The sequence below is a fragment of the Convolutriloba macropyga genome, chromosome 12 (assembly GCF_964194025.1).
Source record: "Convolutriloba macropyga chromosome 12, txConMacr16.3, whole genome shotgun sequence".
Lineage (NCBI taxonomy): Eukaryota > Metazoa > Xenacoelomorpha > Acoela > Convolutidae > Convolutriloba > Convolutriloba macropyga.
This window is the reverse complement of record NC_134479.1, coordinates 3129699-3149531: the sequence shown is the minus strand read 5'-3', so window position 1 is coordinate 3149531 and position 19833 is coordinate 3129699. Positions and strand designations below refer to the sequence as shown.

Genomic DNA, 19833 nt, shown 5'->3' with positions numbered 1-19833 from the left:
GTAACACATTTAGAACTACGGGATCTCTGTGATATCATTGCGCTGCTTAGGAGTACGTAACTTATCTTCGTGTTTTAAACCGATTTATTCGACTATTAGCATAACATCTATAATACGTTTTCTGGTTAGATATGCCTATGCTTGTATATATTTATACGTTTAACCGATTTCAAGCGTTCTGCCTCAATTTGTTGCAATAAGGAATACTTTTTCAGGTGTTCGAAATGGTGAATGCTTTTGATCTTCTGACGAAGGCATCGAAGACCAAAATAACAGTAAAGAAATCCCCACCAAATTCGCCCAGAAGCAAACAAAATGGAAAATCTCGACTAAAAACGGCTACTCAAGAAATTAATGGAAACGTGTTGGCACCCAAGTCAGACGATGATGGTTGCTTGATTGGCAGCCCAAAAGAAGCACACCTCCGGAGTCCACCGAAAATAAAAAGATTGCGTAAACGATTGACGAAAGTCAGCAAATACTCAGACGAAGAAGATGATGAAGTTTTATTGTCACCTAAACGACATAAAACAGAAAACACTATCTCGGGTAAAAGTTTTTCTTTGGGCGATGACGAAAGTATGTTGCAGCCTAAACCAAAGCGTTCGTTCGTTTCTAAGCAGATAATGTCAACTAACAATAATGGGATAGTGCCCGATTTGTTTAAGACTGTAGATCAACGAAAAGCTGACATGCGTAACCAAAAAACGTTAGAATTCAGGCAGTCAACGATTGTTTTACCCAAATCAATAGCGTATGTGACGGCTAAGGAAATTGACCGATTGGCGAGTCAAGTCGTAGAGCTCGTTGGAGTTGAGTTTCCAACTATCGCACTGATTTCAACGTCTTCGCCAACTTTGCATTGTGACTTTGACCCGCTTTTCAAGACTTCTGCGTTATCAGCTCAGTACGAGTTGAGTCATGATATTAGTATAATGAGCGAATTCCTCCAGGAAACTAATGGCGTTAAACCCAATGTTGACAATATAGTTGTGCATTTAAAAGAAATATCTGACGATGAATCGCGAGAGCTTGTGAAGCAACTGGAGTCACAAAACCGAGATTTTTCAATCCGCCCAATGCTGCGTAGATTTTTAGTTCACCAGGAATGGTGTAATAAATTATACTCTGAAATGTTCGGCGCCTCGTGTGGCGATGATTTGTTAGGACTAGGCTCAGTAGTTTCTGATTTCTCTAATTGGCTCATTACCTACAGCATGGCTACCAATCAGATGCTGGAAGTTCTTCGAAAAAGACGTCCAGAAGACACAGTTGATGACTTGTTACTCAATGCTGAATCTACTTGCATTGCGATTGTTTCTGGCCCACATGGTAAGCTCAATAATTCTGTGAAAGTAGAAACCCCATTTGAACAAATTAATTTTTCAAGGTTGTATTTGCATTAGTTCCTCGATAAGTTATGTAGATATTATGAAACCCAATGCCGTTAAAGCAGAACTTCTTCCATGAAGAGGAAAAGTAATTGTTTGAAGAAAATCTCTGCCCATGTAGACTGTTTTGGAAAAGGAGGCATGCATGATCCATGCAATGGAAGGAACAGTGAGCCCGCTTCTAAACTTTGAATTAACACAACACTAATTGGGTACCAAGCCTTCGCTCCCGCACAACAAAACTACAGGTGTTGTCAACCACGGCAGAATCTGAGACAGATAATTTACGTCTATAGGAGCGCAAAAATTATCCTCGTGCGAATGTGAAATATTGCGTCCGAGTATAGTGCGTGTTGCAAACTTCACTGTGCCCGAAATGCAGAAAAACACAAGCGTAGCAAAACTTCTCGATTTCGAAAATGCATTGTTGATACTTTAGATTATTAACTGCTTCCTATTTGTAGGCTTCCTTTGGCTTCTTTTTGGTTCTGCATTGGCCGACGGATTAAAATTCCTCCACAAGTCATTTGCTTCGATTTCAAATCGATAGGTGTATGTTTGCTTCAAGATTATCGAATGCACAACCTGGTACGGAATTCCAATTTTGTCCGTGTAACCGCAGAGTTTAAGTGGCATGGTCGTGAGCTATGCCTTTCTCTGATGCCAATCCGAAAAAGTGTCGTTTGTCTTCAGATGGTGTACACGGTCCTTTTTTATTTGTCTTCAGATGACGCGTGAAGTATTTTTTTGCAAATTTGTTTTCATGATTAGGCCAAGTTTTGCTTTCGTGTTGGTTGATCCTACCCTGTATGGACTGAAACTTTTCGAGGGCTGCATTCCCAAGGTAAATCTCAACTGATTTACAACGTCGGTGATGAGCGATTCGAAAGGCAGTGAGAGCAAAAATATAACGATCTCTGCATCCCAGAAAACGTTATGAACTAGTTTTCTGATTGTGATAGTTTTGCTGTACACCTCTAGTGAAACGTTTTGGGACGCTGTTTTTGGTATTTTTGCAAATTTTGAGCAGTTTTGAATGTTTTTGTGGTGTTGCCAAGAAGTATTCACGCTGCTTTCACTGGCCAAGATTAATCCCAAAATACGGCAACCGTCTACAATATCGACATCAGTGCCATTGAAGATTTCTCGAGCTCTGGATTTCGCGTGGTCTTACAATCAATTGGCTTTTCGGCGCATTCACTAGGTAACGAAAATGCTTAGCGCTCGTATAGATCTGTGAAGAATTTTCTCCGACCTTTCCACAGCCTTGTCTTTGACCGCGTTCTATTTTTGCGTTACATTCGAGATGTGATTGATGTCAATTAATGGGAGTATGGCTACAACATACATTGCCATGGCAATTGAAGCGTTCTGGGACGGCATGCAAATGCCGGCTGTAAACAGAACAGATGGGGCTGTGTATTAATTTGGAGCCACATAGCTTAAAGCACGGCAAGTTTTTTTCAAGACCTTGTCGATTGAGGCAGGTGATTTGCCTTCCTGCGTCTTTTAGGAAAAAGGGCTCAACTGTCTGGAGCATCATTAGCAGACTCCATTTACTGACGTTGATTAAATTTTACAATTTTTACCTAAGCAGTGCTGTCTGTTGCCCTTTAACACGGCGCGACATTTTTCAAATGCCAATAGGTCAAACGCCCGGGTTGTTGTTGAGTGATATGAGGTGAGATGCGCTTTATACTGCAAATTTTAATAAAGATTTTTTGTTTGCTATAATGAAGGTATTGATAATGGTTTTGCATTTTAGTTCATACAAACATACATACATACATACATACATCAATTTAAGTTTATTCTCGCTAACTTTGAATACTACCTTTTAATTGTTATCGAACGAAGTTTGAATCAATTATAATTATAATGCCTGTCGTCCGAGCGCAATTTGTCGGTTTCGTTTCAAAACAACAATTTCTATCCGTTTAAAATTTGTTATGCGTTGCTCCTATTTCAACTTAAAGTTTTCTTATGGTAGCCATAAAAATCTTCGGACCTAGACTTTTTAGGGAACTGAGAAAGTTAAAGTTGAAGTACGTTCTTGCAAAGAAGTTATCCCGAGATGTATTTGCTCTGAAGTCTAGTATCGTTCACCAGTTTGGATCGCAGACTTTTAATAACGTTTCCCCAACAGGCGTTTGAAAATCGCGCCTCATGAAAAATCACTCTTCAGCGCAGTCTTCATAAAGCAACTTGGCAAATTTTATCAGTTGCCATTGGGCGTGTATCCACCTTTAAAATAGTAGGGCATGAGTTCCAGTGAGTTTGGTCCTACATGCACTATTCACTTCCCAGGTATACCTAAGATATAGCCATAGCGCATCACGAAAATCTCACATTTTTGATCAAAATGATATTTGAATGGCTCTAATCAGAGAATCCCACGACTGCAAACAATTTAAGCAAACATGAGCTCACTTTTCAAAGTAAAGATATCAATAGCTTCTGATTTCTAGAAACTGTCTGTATTCAGTGACTCTTGAATTTTTCTGCGCAAATCAAAGTTAGAGTATTGTAGTAATAGAATAATAAAGAAGATTTGAAAGTAAGAGTGTCACCTGTTATATCATGGTAGCATTATGACAGAATCTACAAACTATATATGTCCAGTCTTTTGCAGATTTTCATTACCATAGAGCGACTTCTCGGGTGAAACGAACAACATGCATACATATTATATTGAAAACAAATGCTTCAATCAAATGGTTAAAGTTACAAAAACAAGTCATCTTCACGCAGAATCCAACTTACACCCTCAAAATCAGCGAAATAAAAAACTTTAGTTCAAAACCTCACTAGGGCTCATGCTTCTTTACATACATTTGTAACTAGTAATGCGACACAGCCCTGACATAACCATGCGTTTATTCTCAGAATTGAAAAGTCCAGTCAATTATATCCATGTGAGATTTTGAACCGATGATCTTTTTTGCTGTTTTGAGGATGTAAGTTTGAGTCAGCGTGATAACTTTTTTTTGAACTTCTAGCATCGATTTATGCGTTCCTTTTCAGTTTAATTTATGATTGTGTGTGCTGCATTTTCCCAGAGAATTAGCTCCATGATGGTGAAATAGTATATTTAATAAACTGGTCATATATAGTTTGTAACTTGTGTCGGATTTTTTCTGCTATCGCCCCCCCCCCCCCCCACACACACAGCCCTATATAACCGTTAATTTAGCCCCCCCACCCGAAATCTCTAAGTTTTCGCGAATTGTAAGAGCGATATTTTCATTTCATTGAAACAAGAGTGTCTAGGTAGACTTAAGGCACTTTTAGAATGGTTTTTAGTTTTAAAAAAAGCAAGCCCTTATTGTACACTAGAACACCAAAAATGATCTAATACAGAAATATTTTTTATTGATGCTTACGTTATATGCAACAAATTTTGGTTGAAATACGTAATACTTTCAAAGCATAGCCGCGCTAGCTTTTAATAAATACATATTATTCATGTATAAACTTTCTTAGTTTTAACAATATGTTTAAACATTTATAAATGGGAGGTGCCAATCTAAGGGGGGGGGGGGGGGCGTTAGCAGAAAAGATCCCTTGTGTCATAATGCTAACTTGATGTAATAGGAAGCAGTCATAGGGTCACTTTGTTGCTTTCAAGTCACCCTTATCATTCTATTCCTTCAATACTATAACGTTAACTCTGCAAAATTGGGGCATTATTCAGAGTCAGAGTAGAGTTCAGATAATCAGAAGCTATTCATTTTCCTTCATTTAAGAATTGAGCTTCTCGTTGCTCAAAAATTACCTAAGAGTCATGATCGGCTCTCGTTACCTTTAACTACATACAATTTTGATCTAAGTATGCGAGAATTGTTCGATGGGCTTTATCTTAAGTACTGTTGTGAAATAGGAGTGCATGTGGGACAAAACTCATTGTAACTTACTCCCTTCAATTTTCAAAGTCGATACGGGCATATCCTGGAAATTGGCTTCCGTGGGAATATTTTCCAAGTTTATGGAAGTGTGCGTTTTTCTCCAACTGCCTAAAAGTTTTGCAATTAATTTGGCTATTAGCACTTATATGGTGCAAAATTGGCTAGTTGCAGAATTGTAGTTCAATCAAAATATTATTCTATATTGCGGTGCTCTTGGTTTTTTTACAATTCAAAGATCTTGAATTGTATTGGGGCGCTTTATTGGTCGCGACTCGAAGAGGAGTATTGGAGAAGTCCTTTTTTTAATCAGTTTTATTGGAGTGATTTTTGAAGCGGGAAATGAAACGACTGAAAAAATTTGGAGTGATTTTGGTGTTGAACAAAAGTGAAGAGCGGAGCAAAAAGAAAGTGGTTTTTGTTCATACCGCTGTTTTTGAGAGAGCGAGAAATTGATGTGTGAAAAAATTTTCTCTAAGTGAGCGAAATTTTTTTGTTCACGTGCGGCTTTTATAAGCAGTTTTTTTGCAACTTTTGATAGTTATGAGGTTTGATTATGATATTGTATTAGTTTTAGGCTTGTTTTGATAGGAATTGAAGGTTTCAAGTAGTTAATTCTGAGTTTAATGCTAATTTGCAGGGATTTGATCAGTTTTGCTGATTTTTAGACTAAATTTAATGAGTTTTTGCCTGTTTTTTTGTATTAATGCCTTAAGTGGGTTTTGAATAGAAGCTTGTTACTTAAGGAATATTCAGCTACCAATTGACTAAAGTTTTATTGGTGAATCATTCTTTTCTTCGAACAATTGACAGAAAAATTGAGAAATTTTAAACCATTTTTATTTTGCAGTTTCTTCTTAATCCTAGACAAGTTTCTTGACCTATTATGACTTGCCCATTGTTTTGCGAGCTTTCCATTGCCATAATTTTACTCGGCTTTATGTTTCCTTGTACTATTAAAAAAACTCATTAAGTTCATGGCGTTTGTGGAGGTTCAGGGTTCACAATAGTTGTTCTAGTTGTGTAGTCAAAAGTATGGGCAATTTTCTCTTTCGAGTTGTTTCCGGAATTCTTCCGGCTATGTTTTTTTTAAGATCTGTTCACACATTTTCATGACTTTTGAAGTCAAATTGGAGTAGTGATTTTGGTCACGCCGAAACAGGAAGTGCGTGAAAAAATGAGCGGTTTTGCGGCGTAAAATTTTTTCGCTCTAAATTTAGAGTGAGAAAAGGGTGTTTGAACAAAAATTCGCTTTCTCGCTGGTGGTTTTTTTGTTCACATGCGGCAATTTCACTTTGATTTTCAGTTTTTTTTCGATTTTTTGGATCGGATTTTTTTCTAAATAGTTTCCTCAATCCATTCATAGCCCGTTCTTGGTCTAGTTTTCTGTTGAGTCAGTGAAATTTTTTTGAATTGTACGTCAGGACTTGTCCTGCTATGTTTTTTGTTTCGTCGTCTGACGCTCTATTTTCGTTTTACATTTGTTCTAGAACATTCTGTCTCGTCACTGCTTGAATGGTTTTTTCGCGCTTAATTTCACGCTTTCTGCGTGACCTAAATTGCGGTTATTCAGAAGTTGTCTGTTGCTAAAACAAAGTTGATTGTAAGAAAAAAGATTGTATGGTGCGACAGCCGAGTGGTTAAGGCGACTGGGTGTTGATCAGGAGATCGGCCGTTCGAGCCGCGGCAGTGAAACATTTTTTGTACCCAAAAACAACCTCCTTTGAATTATACTTGTAAGTTTTATAGGCGGCGGCGATAACTTCTATCAACTCATTTGTGTATCCTTTTCCATCTGTATTTTACAGCATGCAAGTCTATTTCGCAGCTATTCCGGCAATCTGCCGGCTCTTATTATAAATGATTATTCGAGAAAATTGTTTTTTTTTCTGATCATCATTCAACTGCAATTGAAAATTGAGAGATTGTGTCAGAAAGTTTACGTTTTGTCATCTTTCGCAATTTCAATTTTGTTTGTGGTTTCCTCTAACACTTTAGTTTTTTTTTTCAATTTTACTCATGACCAAAAGGATGGTCATATTTTTGGCAATATACCAGCTAAGTCAGCTTTGGGAAGACCAATGGAATTGTTGCCTTATTGTAATCGTGTTGGTTTTTTTATGCAATTTTTTTTGCTTGACCATTTTGTGCTTTTCTTCTAGAACATTCTTTGATTTCTAAAGTGACTTTTTCACGCTTTCGTTCTTCATTTTTGAGTGATCTCTTGCATTCACTCCGAAGTAAAGCTTGTTGCTATTATAAAATTGGCTGCTATATAAAATTGATAGCCGAGAGTGCAGTGCATTTGATTAGGGATTGGGAAGTCAATGGTTCGAATCCCAGCGTGGTCGAGAAATTTTCTACCCGCCTGTCGTTCGGGAGAAATTCTTCCGACATTAGTGGGTTTATGTTTAAGCGTGTGAAGGGAAGGTAAATGTTAAAAAAGTAAGAGACTGACTTGACTTGTTCAGGAATCGGGAAGACATCCTTTGTGAAGTCAGCAGCTGCCGATTTGAACTACAAAGTGATTGAAGTGAACACTTCTCAATGTAGATCTCACAAGAATATCATCTCACAGTTGAAGGACGGACTCATAACTCACAAGGTGTCCTCCTCCTCCTCTTCTACTGATGGGATGGATGGGAAGAGTCTCATTCTGGTGGATGATGCGGATGTCGTCATGGCTGAAGATTCCAACTTCCTGCAGGTTGTTTGCCTACACCATTTTTGTGAGAGGCATGGCCATGGAAAGCGGTCCGCTGAGGCCCGTACCCACTAAATGTCTAAAAATTGATGTATTTTTTGTTTCTTGCTGCATTGGAATACATTATGCACTATAGTACTATGCGCAGTGTTGATGGTAACGGTTAACAATGTATTATTTCTTATAGATTACATAACCATTACATAACTTTCGGCTTACTTTTACTTCGGCCTACTTTGCTTCACCCAGTTTTGTCACTCTTTTCAAACCGTTTTCAAATTAATAGCCCCTAGACTTAAAGCGTCCCGGTTAAAAAGTGTAACTAGCATAAGACATGTCATGATAATGCAAGTCAAACAGTTACGGAATTTGTTTGCTATCACATGTGAAAAGCATCCCTTTTTTGTGCTGAAGAATTATTTCACTTCAAGGAAGTGTGATAGATTGATTTGTGGTTGAGCACAGACTTTCACTTGGACAGTGATAATGGGATGAATGTGAAAGTGGTTTGTTTGGTACTACGCATAAGCCACTCAAAACAGAGCAACATTATTCGATTATAATGATTATTCAGTTTTTAAACAAATTTAATCTTAGTTTTGATCAACACCCATAAAAAATTAAATCAATCCTTAAAGGTCACATGATAACCATTGCTAAACACAACTTTACTGCGCAACGCCAATTTTACACTTTTCTGCATTAAACACGTAGAGGTTAAACTGAATTCTTCCATTATGAAATTATTAATTGATGGATAATTATTAATGTCTCCAGATAGTGAGTAGGGGTTGTATTTTGATTGCAGGCAGTGTGCACCCTGGCACAGATGTCTCACAAGCCAGTCGTGCTGACAGTTGCCAATGAAGAGAGTCTATCTGGAGTCAGGGTCTCATTCAAACAGTTTAGACTCACTCAAGACAGAAGCAGAGCTCTCTCTGTCCTACTACAATGTGTATGTATCACCAAACGATCATCAGTTGATCACAAGTTGCTTGACCTCATTGCAAACAAAAATAATTTCCATTACGCTCTCAATGCTCTGCAAATTGTTCTGGAGAACAAATTATTTTGTGACAGTTTTCGATTGGCTAATAAATTTTCGTCCGCCTCTAGTGACTTTCATGCATCACTTTGCAATGAATATGAAAAAAGAACTCTTGCAAAGTTTGAAGAAGTTCAAAGCCAGTCCACCAAACATGAAATGGAGTTGGAATTATTGACTAAACAACTTGATATGAAGGCGTTCAGTGCAAATTACAAATTGACAACTTTTCAAACTAACAACTGTCGGGTGTGGCCTGGCGACACAACATGTGAATATTTGGCAATAACAGGTTTCAGCCCCGAAAACTTCCCAAAAATTGACTCCTTTTTTGACACGGATAAATTTGACACTTTTGACGAAATAACAGAAAGCTACCATTTGCACTGCTCAAGAAGCAGTGAAGAAAGGTTTTCCCAAATTTTTCCTTATATTGGTGGAATTGCAATTGTGAATGACGATCACAGGCGAGATTTGGAGAGTAAAGACCAGAGAAAGATTAAAAGATATTGTCATTATCTCGATTCTCCCTCCAATCTGGGCTTTTCTGATCCTGTTAAAGATTGGATCGCCGAGTTTTATCGGTTTAGACCAAGTAGTTGATGACTTGAGTGATTGTGTTTGAAGTGCATCTGTCTATTCTGATTTTATTCTTTTTGTGACTCTGGATTTTTGTGAGTGATTAATTAATTGATTTTGTCTATCAATATCCGTTTTCTCAAGTCAAGGACCAAAATAATTGATGAAACATTTTTTACTGGAAAATAAACTGTTGCAATCTCATGATAATAAATTGTTTTCAGATCAGAAAATAACCAAATCTCTTGGATAACAAATTACAAGAATGTGTTTATTGAGTTATCGCTTCAATCTGAAGAGAGCACCGAAAGGCGTCTGCTGTCTATTCTGGCTTAGAATTTTTCTTTTTCAAAGATGTAATTAATTGGTAACAAAGTTTCTTGCAATTATATTAGTGCTGTTGTCGTTTTTAATGCGATTTTTTTGCTTGACCGGTTTTTCGTCTCACTCTTTTGAATTTTGTCCTCAAAATGGGATAACAGGTAAGCCCCGGAGTGCATAAATTTCTCGTAGAATCGTTTGGGATGATAGACTCAAGGTATGCGATTCACCAAAACAGTTTTACAGATTGGAAATTCTTGGTGTGAAGTGCATTTCGTGAAGTTTGCACTTCACCCCCCCCCCCCCCCTCACTTCAAACCTCCTGCCACATAGCCCCCATCCCCCACAATCCCCACCCCTGCACATAATTCCCGTAACGCTCTTGTTCGCCCCGCCCCTTCAATTAAGCTAAAGCTAGCCTCCCTAAGCCGTAGCTGGCTACTGGCTTAAACAATCGCTTGGCAGTCGTTTGAGAGCGATTCGACCGACATAAGCCGGTAATGTTTGTAGAATTCTGGAGTTTAACCCCCCCCCCCTCCAACTCATTCCAGAAGTAATCCCAAGCGCTCATTTCCCACTCTGCTTGTGCGCAAAAAAATAGTTGATGTCCATATTAAAACGTAATTAAATGTAATTAATGCAAACTGAATTGAAAACATTAACTAACTAGATAGTGCTAATCCTGCGAGGCAACCAAAAAAATTTTTTATTCACGTATATTGGTACCAATCTTTTTTAAACAGCTAAATTTTATTGAATTGTGAAATTGTAATTATGGGTGTTTGTTGTGTATCAGTTCAATTTTGAAGAATGATCAATTTTTCAATAATTGATCAATTCCGATCAAATCAATTTCATATTGATCTTACAATGACATCATTGTCATTATCACCCTGTAATTATTTTTCAGATAATATAAATGCTAATATATAAATGGGTCAGTTATTGATTGTGTGAAATGACTTTGTTAAATTGAACATGTGGTGATGCTTGTCAACTTGCACTATGAGTAACAATTCTTCATCCTCCAGTCTTCCTCCCAAAAAGAATCTGCTGCAGAGATCAACTCCTGCCGATAACACCAACGGAACCAACTCTACCTCTTCCGCATCATCCACGTCCACTGCATCCTCCTCATCAAACGGCTCCTCCGAATCGAACCCAGTCAAAGGTTTGTTAATGCCTTTTTATGAACCAATTGTGTTCATACTCGTGGAAAAACTGTAGAGATGAATGATCTTCATAGTTTTATTACGTAAATTTTTTAAAATTAAAAATGTAATTAAAAAACAACCTTCTTCAACACATCAAAAGCTGGCTGATCCCTGGGTCCTCCCAGCTCAACGTCTTTATAAAGCATTTGTTAAATTTTCAAATCTGCCTATAAGGAATAGAATTGAAAACACTCGTATTTTTAATGGCCGACGTCAGGCCCTCAAGGACTATTTTTTAGGCGCTTTTAACATTTCAAAGAATTTTAATTGTATTGGGGCGCTGTCTTTTTACGACTCGAAGAGGAGTATTGGTGGAGCGTCTTTTTTATCGATAGATTTAAAACTGGATGTAAAAGACATTGCCGCACTTGAAAATTAAGTGTTTAGTTCGAACGGCTGAGCACCAATTGGAGAGCACTTTAAGATGCAATATCTAGCTGTTTTTGTAATTTCGTCGTTTGAGACGCTTGTTTAGCGGATTTTGTCTTCTGTCTTAAATATGTTTTACTGTTTAGGGTTTTTTGGAATAAGTCTTTCTAATGCGTTTGGTGATTAATTGCTCTCAAACGAAGTTTAGCAATTATATTAAGACTGTCGTTTTTTTATGCGATTTTTTGCTTGACCGAATTTCGTCCTCAAAAACGGGATAAACAGGTAGCGCCCAGCGGTCTTCAAGTGCTCTTAGAGCCTTTCTGCTCTTTTTCAGCTCAAACTGTTTTGGAGACATAATTATGGTGTGAAGGGCGGTTCTTAGAGGTTGAAGACACCCTCATTGTTGACCTCCACCCACTATTGTCCCCCCGCCACCGCGCTATTGCCCCCACCCAACTGTTGCCCTCTCCCCTCCCCCCCCCCCCCCCCCCCCCCTCCTTCCCATCAACCCCCCGGTGCTTCCCCCCACCGTGGCAACGTTCGAACAACCGATCGCTAAAAACACGCAATTTTATACTAATTTTCACAATTTTTAAATTGTTGTCATTTTTTGAGTTTTTTAGCCCTAGGTGTCAAGGAATTTCTTCTAGGGTTTTATAATAGTTTACCGCATAGTTTCTAGTGGTAGTGGAATGGTTTCAACATTTTAATATCACGATTTTTAGCATTTTTTGATAAAACGTGCAATTTTTTCTGACAATATTTTTTTATTATGCACGTTTTTCCGGACGCAGGGGCCAGAAAACGTCCTTAAGGTTTGAGTCCTTAAGTCACTGAAAAAATTTTATTTGCCTTGGAATAGCTTTCAGTTTTTTAATATGACAAATTTTATCGATTTTTTTTCTATAAAACTTGCATTTTTGTCGGTTATTAGCTGTCTCCAGCCTCAAGAGCCCAGGAATTTCCTCTACGGTTTGACAATAGGTTACTGTATAGTTTCTAAATATAATGAAATGTTTTTCAAGATTTCAACACCATGAGTTTTAGCATTTTTTTTACAAGCGTTGCATTTTCAATTTTTTTGATATTTATTGTCATTATTCCGGTTTTTCAGCCTAACAGAAAATCTCCGTTACTGGAAAATGTTTTATGGCCAAAGATTTGTTTTTCACAAATTTTGGCAGTTTTTTTTAATAGCCGCACAGCGATAGCTGGGGCTATTATTGGCCTTATCTTGGTTTTTTTAAATTTCGTCATGATTTTTGTTACGACCATATGACGTCACAGCCACTTTTTGTTCATTCGTTCATGCAATTTCAACTGAAGTGCGTGCGTGACGTCATTTTTCGCTCTTAATGGAGCGAGTTTTGTGTTCACTCGCGTGATTAAATTTTGGTCACACTTGACTTACCTCACTCTCAAAAATGACTTCCTCACTTCAGCTCAAACTGTTTCAGCTCTGTTTCAGCTCTGTTTAAGCTCAAACTGTTTTGGAGACATAATTATGGTGTGAAGGGCGGTTCTTAGAGGTTGAAGACACCCTCATTGTTGACCTCCACCCACTATTATCCCCCCGCCACCGCGCTATTGCCCCCACCCAACTGTTGCCCTCTCCCCTCCCCCCCCCCTCCTTCCCATCAACCCCCCGGTGCTTCCCCCCACCGTGGCAACGTTCGAACAACCGATCGCTAAAAACACGCAATTTTATACTAATTTTCACAATTTTTAAATTGTTGTCATTTTTTGAGTTTTTTTTAGCCCTAGGTGTCAAGGAATTTCTTCTAGGGTTTTATAATAGTTTACCGCATAGTTTCTAGTGGTAGTGGAATGGTTTCAACATTTTAATATTACGATTTTTAGCATTTTTTGATAAAACGTGCAATTTTTTCTGACAATATTTTTTTATGCACGTTTTTCCGGACGCAGGGGCCAGAAAACGTCCTTAAGGTTTGAGTCCTTAAGTCACTGAAAAAATTTTATTTGCCTTGGAATAGCTTTCTGTTTTTTAATATGACAAATTTTATCGATTTTTTTTCTATAAAACTTGCATTTTTGTCGGTTATTAGCTGTCTCCAGCCTCAAGAGCCCAGGAATTTCCTCTACGGTTTGACAATAGGTTACTGTATAGTTTCTAAATATAATGAAATGTTTTTCAAGATTTCAACACCATGAGTTTTAGCATTTTTTTTACAAGCGTTGCATTTTCAATTTTTTTGATATTTATTGTCATTATTCCGGTTTTTCAGCCTAACAGAAAATCTCCGTTACTGGAAAATGTTTTATGGCCAAAGATTTGTTTTTCACAAATTTTAGCAGTTTTTTTTATAGCCGCACAGCGATAGCTGGGGCTATTATTGGCCTTATCTTGGTTTTTTTTAAATTTCGTCATGATTTTTTTTACGACCATATGACGTCACAGCCACTTTTTATTCATTCGTTCATGCAATTTCAACTGAAGTGCGTGCGTGACGTCATTTTCGCTCTTAATGGAGCGAGTTTTGTGTTCACTCGCGTGATTAAATTTTGGTTACACTTGACTTACCTCACTCTCAAAAATGACTTCCTTACTTTAAAATTGACTTTTATACTTTAATTCAAAGAGATAAGGTCAAATGGGTGTGTGTCACTCTAAATGAATGTTATTTGAGATCAGCTAATAGAGTCAGCAAAAATTTATACAGATTTTTAATCAAAATATAACGGATCAGCCTTCAATGAAAAGACGAATTTTTTTGGTCCGTCTTTTTTACTGTTTTTTTTAGACTGCCGATCTACGAATCGATTGCGGCTATTTTTGACAATCTGCCAGCTATGTTATTCAGCTTGCTATTTTTCAAATTTTTTGAAATTTTGTCATTTTTTGGGTTCCTCAAGCCTCAAGAGCCACATAACATCCTCTAGGGTTTGATCATAAGTTACTGCATAGCTTCTAGATGCAATGGAATGTTTTTCAAGATTTTAATATCAGAAATTTTCAAAAATATCTGCAATTTTCTACAAGTTTTTTGAATCTTTTTGAATTTTTTTCATTTTTCCGGCACCAGGGTCCTAAGGACCTCCTCCATGGTTTGATGATAAGCTGTCACATAGTTTCTAGAGGTAATGGAATGGTTATCAATATTTTAATGACTCCAGCTTTAGCATTGTTTTGATTAAATTTGTTTCCAATTTTTGGAAAATTATTATCTTGCTCCTAGTTTATGGATGTTTGAGCCAGTAAAACTATTCAGAGCTTGAAACAGGAATACTGGATAGTATCTTGAGTCAATGGATTGGTTTAAGATTTTAATATCGTGAGTTTTAGCAAGATTTGGTTAGTATTTGCAAGTGTTTTCAAAATTTTTGTCCTTTTCTGAGGTTAACGATCATTACTGGCCAACAAAGCTTTTCAAGTCTTGCAGATGGGTTACTTGACACAACTCCAGAGACAAAAAATAGTTTCGAACATTTTCACAGCGAGATCTGGAAGCTTTTCTTTTAAGTTTTGCATTGTTCTAAAATATCAGTTTTTTGTTTGATTTATTTACTAACAAGGCTAGAAAACTAAAAGTTGCTGAGTCGAATCAAGCTAAAGCTAACCTAAATAAACCGTGGCTAGCTACTGACGAAGACATCCGCTCGCCGGTCGTTTGGGAGCAATTTGCGCGACGTTAGTCGGTTATGTTCTTTTAGTTTGATTGGTATTAATTCAAGTTTGTGTTTTTTTTTAAAATTGGCTAAATTCTGTTTTTTTTTGCATATTTAAGATATCTGCCTAATTCTTGTTTTTTGCCTGGTTAGTAGAAAATTTTTGCGGTGCATTTGGGTGACGTGTGGGTCATCAATAAAGATATAAACTTTTCAATGTGTGTTGACAACAATTATTGAGACTGAAAATTTTAGAATATTATAGCTGCAAAGCTGAGCGTGGTTGTTTTGCCGTGCTCTTGTTTTAAACAATCCGAGAATTGGATCATATTGGGGCTCTGTCTTCTTCACAATTTAAAGAATTTGAAGTTATTGGTGTGTTGTTTTTTTATGATCTGTTCACACTTTTTTGACCTTTTCTTGTCGATGAAAGTCAAATAGGACTGGCGATTTTCGTTGCGCTGTAGTAGGCGGAAGGGAATTCGAGAAGTGATAAAGCGTCACTTTTCAAATTGCTTTTTAAAGCGAAATGAGAGAATGGTGTTAAACAGATCTTCGTTTTTCGAGAGCAATTTTCTTTTCACGTGCGGCAATTTTGCTATTTTTTATTTTCATATTTGTTACGCATGCGTTGTTATGCATAGTTGCACTGTTTAACCCCTCAGAAGTGGGAATAGGTTTGAACATATTTTAATTTTTTGCAAGCATTTTTTCACTTTGATGTTTTTTTTCATATTCGCTACGAATACTTTCAAGGAGATACGTATGTTCTTATGACTAGTTGCGCTCTTTAACCCCTCAAGTATTAAATAATGGTTTTCAAAGACTTTGACGCTAGTTATCTTCATGAAATAATTGATTTTCTTTGGATTTTTGTATCGTTCTTTTTGTTTTTGTTTTTTCGTCTCATCAATGATAGATGTGAATGGCTCTATTGAGGAAAATTTCATGTATTTATCGAATTTTAGATTAAATAATTGGTTTTAAACACTTTGAGACTAACTGTTTTTTTGAAAATGTATTAGCGATTTTTTGTAGTTTTTTTCATATCTTTTAGTCTCATCATGGACAGCTCTGGGTGGCTCTTTACGGACAGATCCCTTGTTGGTCATTTTTATGGTTTTTACCGCATTAAAAAGTTTTGATTTCTTTGACACCACTTGCTTTCAAAAAAATAGACTTTTGATCGGATGGTCCTTTGTAGTTTTGTTATTCTGGCTCTTAATCTCATTTATTTTTCTTTGTGGCTTTTTCGTTATGCATATTGAGGATATCTAGTGTTTTAAATTCAATTTTAAATTATTACTAGTTTCTAGTGGCAATGGAAATCAACTTTTAAATATCACGAAATTTGCTGTTCTTAAAGTTTTTTTTAACGTCTTTGCCTTTTTTCAGTTTTTGTTGCCTCAGCGGCCAGGTTATCTTCTACAGGATTTGATAGTATGCTTCGAAATTGAGTTAGTGGATAGCCTTCAAAATTGGGTTACTGGATAGCCTTTGGAGACAATGAAATGGTTCTTTAGAAAATAATATCAAAAAGTTTAGCAAATTTTCATTCAAATTTTCAATTGTTTTCACATTCTCTGAATTTTTTTGGCATTTCCAAGTTTCTTGATGTTTACAGCTCAATGCAAATTTTTTTTAGATCATGCAGATACGTCAGAGGACAGATTCCAGAGATGATAAAAAAGTGGTTTTGAACTTTTTAAAAGAAATTATACCAGAGAGAATTACAAAAAGAAACTGTGTCATATTTCTCAATTTTTTTCTATCTTCATTGGCTAATAAACTTCTTTGAAGGCTTGTGCATGTTTTAATGGTTATTATTAATGGATAAAGATCGACTATCAGTTTTAGTAATAATTTTAGCTTTGTTTAATTTGTTAGATTATTTTAGTTTTGCAATTTTTGATTGTTTTTCTTTTTGGCTGGCATTGTATAATTAACAGCCGCCGTCAGCGTCTCAAACGGCTATTTTATAGGCGCTCCTTTTTTTAACTCTCTCGACCTTTTGATCACGTTTTTAGTTTTACATAAGTCACGATTTTAACGTTTGACTTCTGACTTACCTCACTCACTGTTTTAACTGAATGGTTTTTAATTTCTTTTACTCATTGAATTATGCAATGTAGTAAATACAGTCGAGCTCAAAAGAGCAAGATCAAAAGAAAAGGGATATACCGATAAAGCCCGGGCGTTAAGTCATAGTGCATTAGGTGCACTTTCTCCAACAAAGGGCCATTTTCGTCATTAGTTTTTGATCATACGTGACTTACCTCACTCATTAAACCGACTTTTGGCCTTTTAAAGGTTTAGATTAAATTAAGGTCAAAAGAACCCATTTGTAATAAAGCTCCCTATTAAAAAAAGGTCGCTGCATAATAAATTTTAACCGGTTTTCTTAATTTATTGCTGAATGATTTTACAGAGCTTTTTGAGCGCTGTCGTTAACTTTTTAAACTTATATCTGAATCTGTTTCTATCTGTATCATACGGCGCCCAAGTCTATTTCGCAGTTATTCTGGATCTGCTGGCTATCTTTTTTTCTATTTTTGGGCTGTTAACTATAATTGTCCTTTTGTTCCCTTTTATTTCATCTTTTGGGTGCAAAAGTTGCAATAGAAGACCTCGGCTAGTTTTAGTAATCCTTCAAGTTCTTAAATTGCTGCAGCTTCTGGGAAGGCCTTAATGGAATGTTCAAATGTCATTTTTGGAAACATAAACACGCTAAATGATACTAATTATTGCAATTTTTTTCAAGTTTTTTTAGTAGCCGCACAGCCGTCATTTGCTTGATTAGATTTTGATCATACGTGATTTACCCCACTTAATAAAATGACTTTTGCACTTTTAAAAGTTTAGTTTTAATTAAGGTCAAAGGAATTCATGTAGAATAAGGGTCCCTAATAAAAAAGCCTTCTGCAGAATGAATTTTAACAAGCCTTAATATTTTATCGCTGAATGTTTTTCCAAAGGTTTTTTGGTCGCGTCCGTATTCGAACAAACGACCGTATTCGAGATGTGTCGTTTGTTCCTTTCAAATGTTATTCATTTCGAACATGAGCTACCTATATAACATATCCTCTTATAACCAAATATTTTGGAGTAGCAATTCGTGAAAAGATTTCACGAAGATGTTATCACATTTTGCTTCACTTCTATTTTTTTCCTAATTTTTTGTCAAATTTATGGTATTATCAAATGAACAGTTTTATTTGTTTAGTTAGTGATTGGATAGGGCGTAAGTTAAAATTTACTTCGAGTTGATTCCCGTGTCCTACGCTTCTTAAGATCTGATCACATTTTCGATTTTTAATTGTCAATGAGTAGAAGTCACGTTAGAGTGTTAATTTTGGTCATGCTGGGGTAGTGACGGGAGCGAAAAAGCGAGTAGCCTACTAATGCCGGCTGCGTCTAAAGTGGAGGTTCTTGATTTTCCGAAGTAATGTTTAAGAAAAGGCTATACATGCGTTCTAATGTATAGTTGTTTTTATTAATTCATCATTGAGGCAGTTAAGGTTTTGATATGAGAGACACTTCTCTGTACGGGTTTTGGTTTGAGCGTTTTGTAGTTCTTTTTGTCCTGTTTCTTAGTCTCATCAGTGAACGGTGTCATTTGTTCTTTAGTCAAGAGTAATAGAGGCTATCTTACTCAGGTTTGTATCGGTTTTTGTTCTCCTTTTTTGTTATTAATTGGAGGTCTCACTGGCTACCTAACGAGCCATAATTGAAGCTATTTAATTGTTCATGGTGCATTTCATGTAACGACTTTGATGCTACTTCTTTTCAAAAATATTATTAATTTTATTACTCTTGATCGTAATTTTCTTTTAAAATTCTGAAAACGTTATTTATTGAGTTCTGAACGTATTTATAGTTATAGCTGAAGATGGGAAGAGAGCTCTGACTTAGTCCAGTTCAATGACGGGTCCTAGATTGTAAAGAAGTATAATTCGTTATAGTGAAAGTTTTTTCTTCATTTATAATGTTGTTAACGACATTGTCACCATTTATTTCGAAAATAAACTATTGTTTGTTAGTTTTGCCCGTATTCGTAGTTATTATAGCTGCGAAGCTGTAAGCTGAGCGGAGCTATATTGCAGTGCTCTTGTTTTTTACAATTCAAAGAATTTGAATTGTATTGGGGCGCTGTCTTTTTTTTTACGACTCGAAGAGGAGTATTGGTTTTCTTAAGGTTTTTTTAAAATCTCAAACATGTAAATTCGAATAACCCCAAGGTTAAAGTTACATGTTGTAATATTATAAATCAAACATACTACATCTTTCCCTTGAATCACTAAACATATAATAATAATAAACTAAGGTTCAGTTTCTAGTTCTCGTGAATTATTTTATAAAAATAAACTTTTAAAGCCTACAATTTTTTTGTCTATTGGAACTCGTTTGTGTCTTTTTTGCATCTCTTCCTTTAATTCTTTTTTAAATTTTTTCTTTGATTTTTCCTTTCTTAGAGCTCTTGGAAGTTTATTCCGTTTCCGAACAAAGTTTCTTATAATTGAATTTTGACTCCATTTTGATTTACAACATTTTGTTGTGATAGAAAAATCATATGTACGATTATTAACTTTAATTTCAACGTCTCCGATTACTCTTATTTTTTTTGGTCTTGTATGTTTGTTTGTTGGACAATATCGAAAAGTCTATTTAATGAAGTTTT

The 19833-nt window shown here is 36.2% G+C and overlaps 2 protein-coding genes across 2 annotated transcripts in view; both read left to right on the top strand.

Moving 5' to 3' along the window:
* Positions 1–219: 219 nt before the first annotated feature.
* On the top strand, positions 220–9749 carry LOC142350596 (uncharacterized). The gene is made up of 3 exons (XM_075402485.1): positions 220–1332; positions 7765–8000; positions 8806–9749. The coding sequence occupies exons 1-3, from the start codon at positions 225–227 to the stop codon at positions 9643–9645; spliced, it is 2184 nt and encodes a 727-aa protein (XP_075258600.1). The 5' UTR covers positions 220–224; the 3' UTR covers positions 9646–9749.
* Positions 9750–10823: 1074 nt separating this feature from the next.
* The window catches only part of LOC142350755 (histone-lysine N-methyltransferase NSD2-like), a 57627-nt gene continuing 48617 nt past the window's right edge, over positions 10824–19833 (top strand). Inside the window, exon 1 of the mRNA XM_075402710.1 lies at positions 10824–11113. Within this exon, the coding sequence (XP_075258825.1) occupies positions 10948–11113 (166 nt within the window). The 5' untranslated portion in view covers positions 10824–10947. The remainder of the gene's footprint in view (positions 11114–19833) is intronic.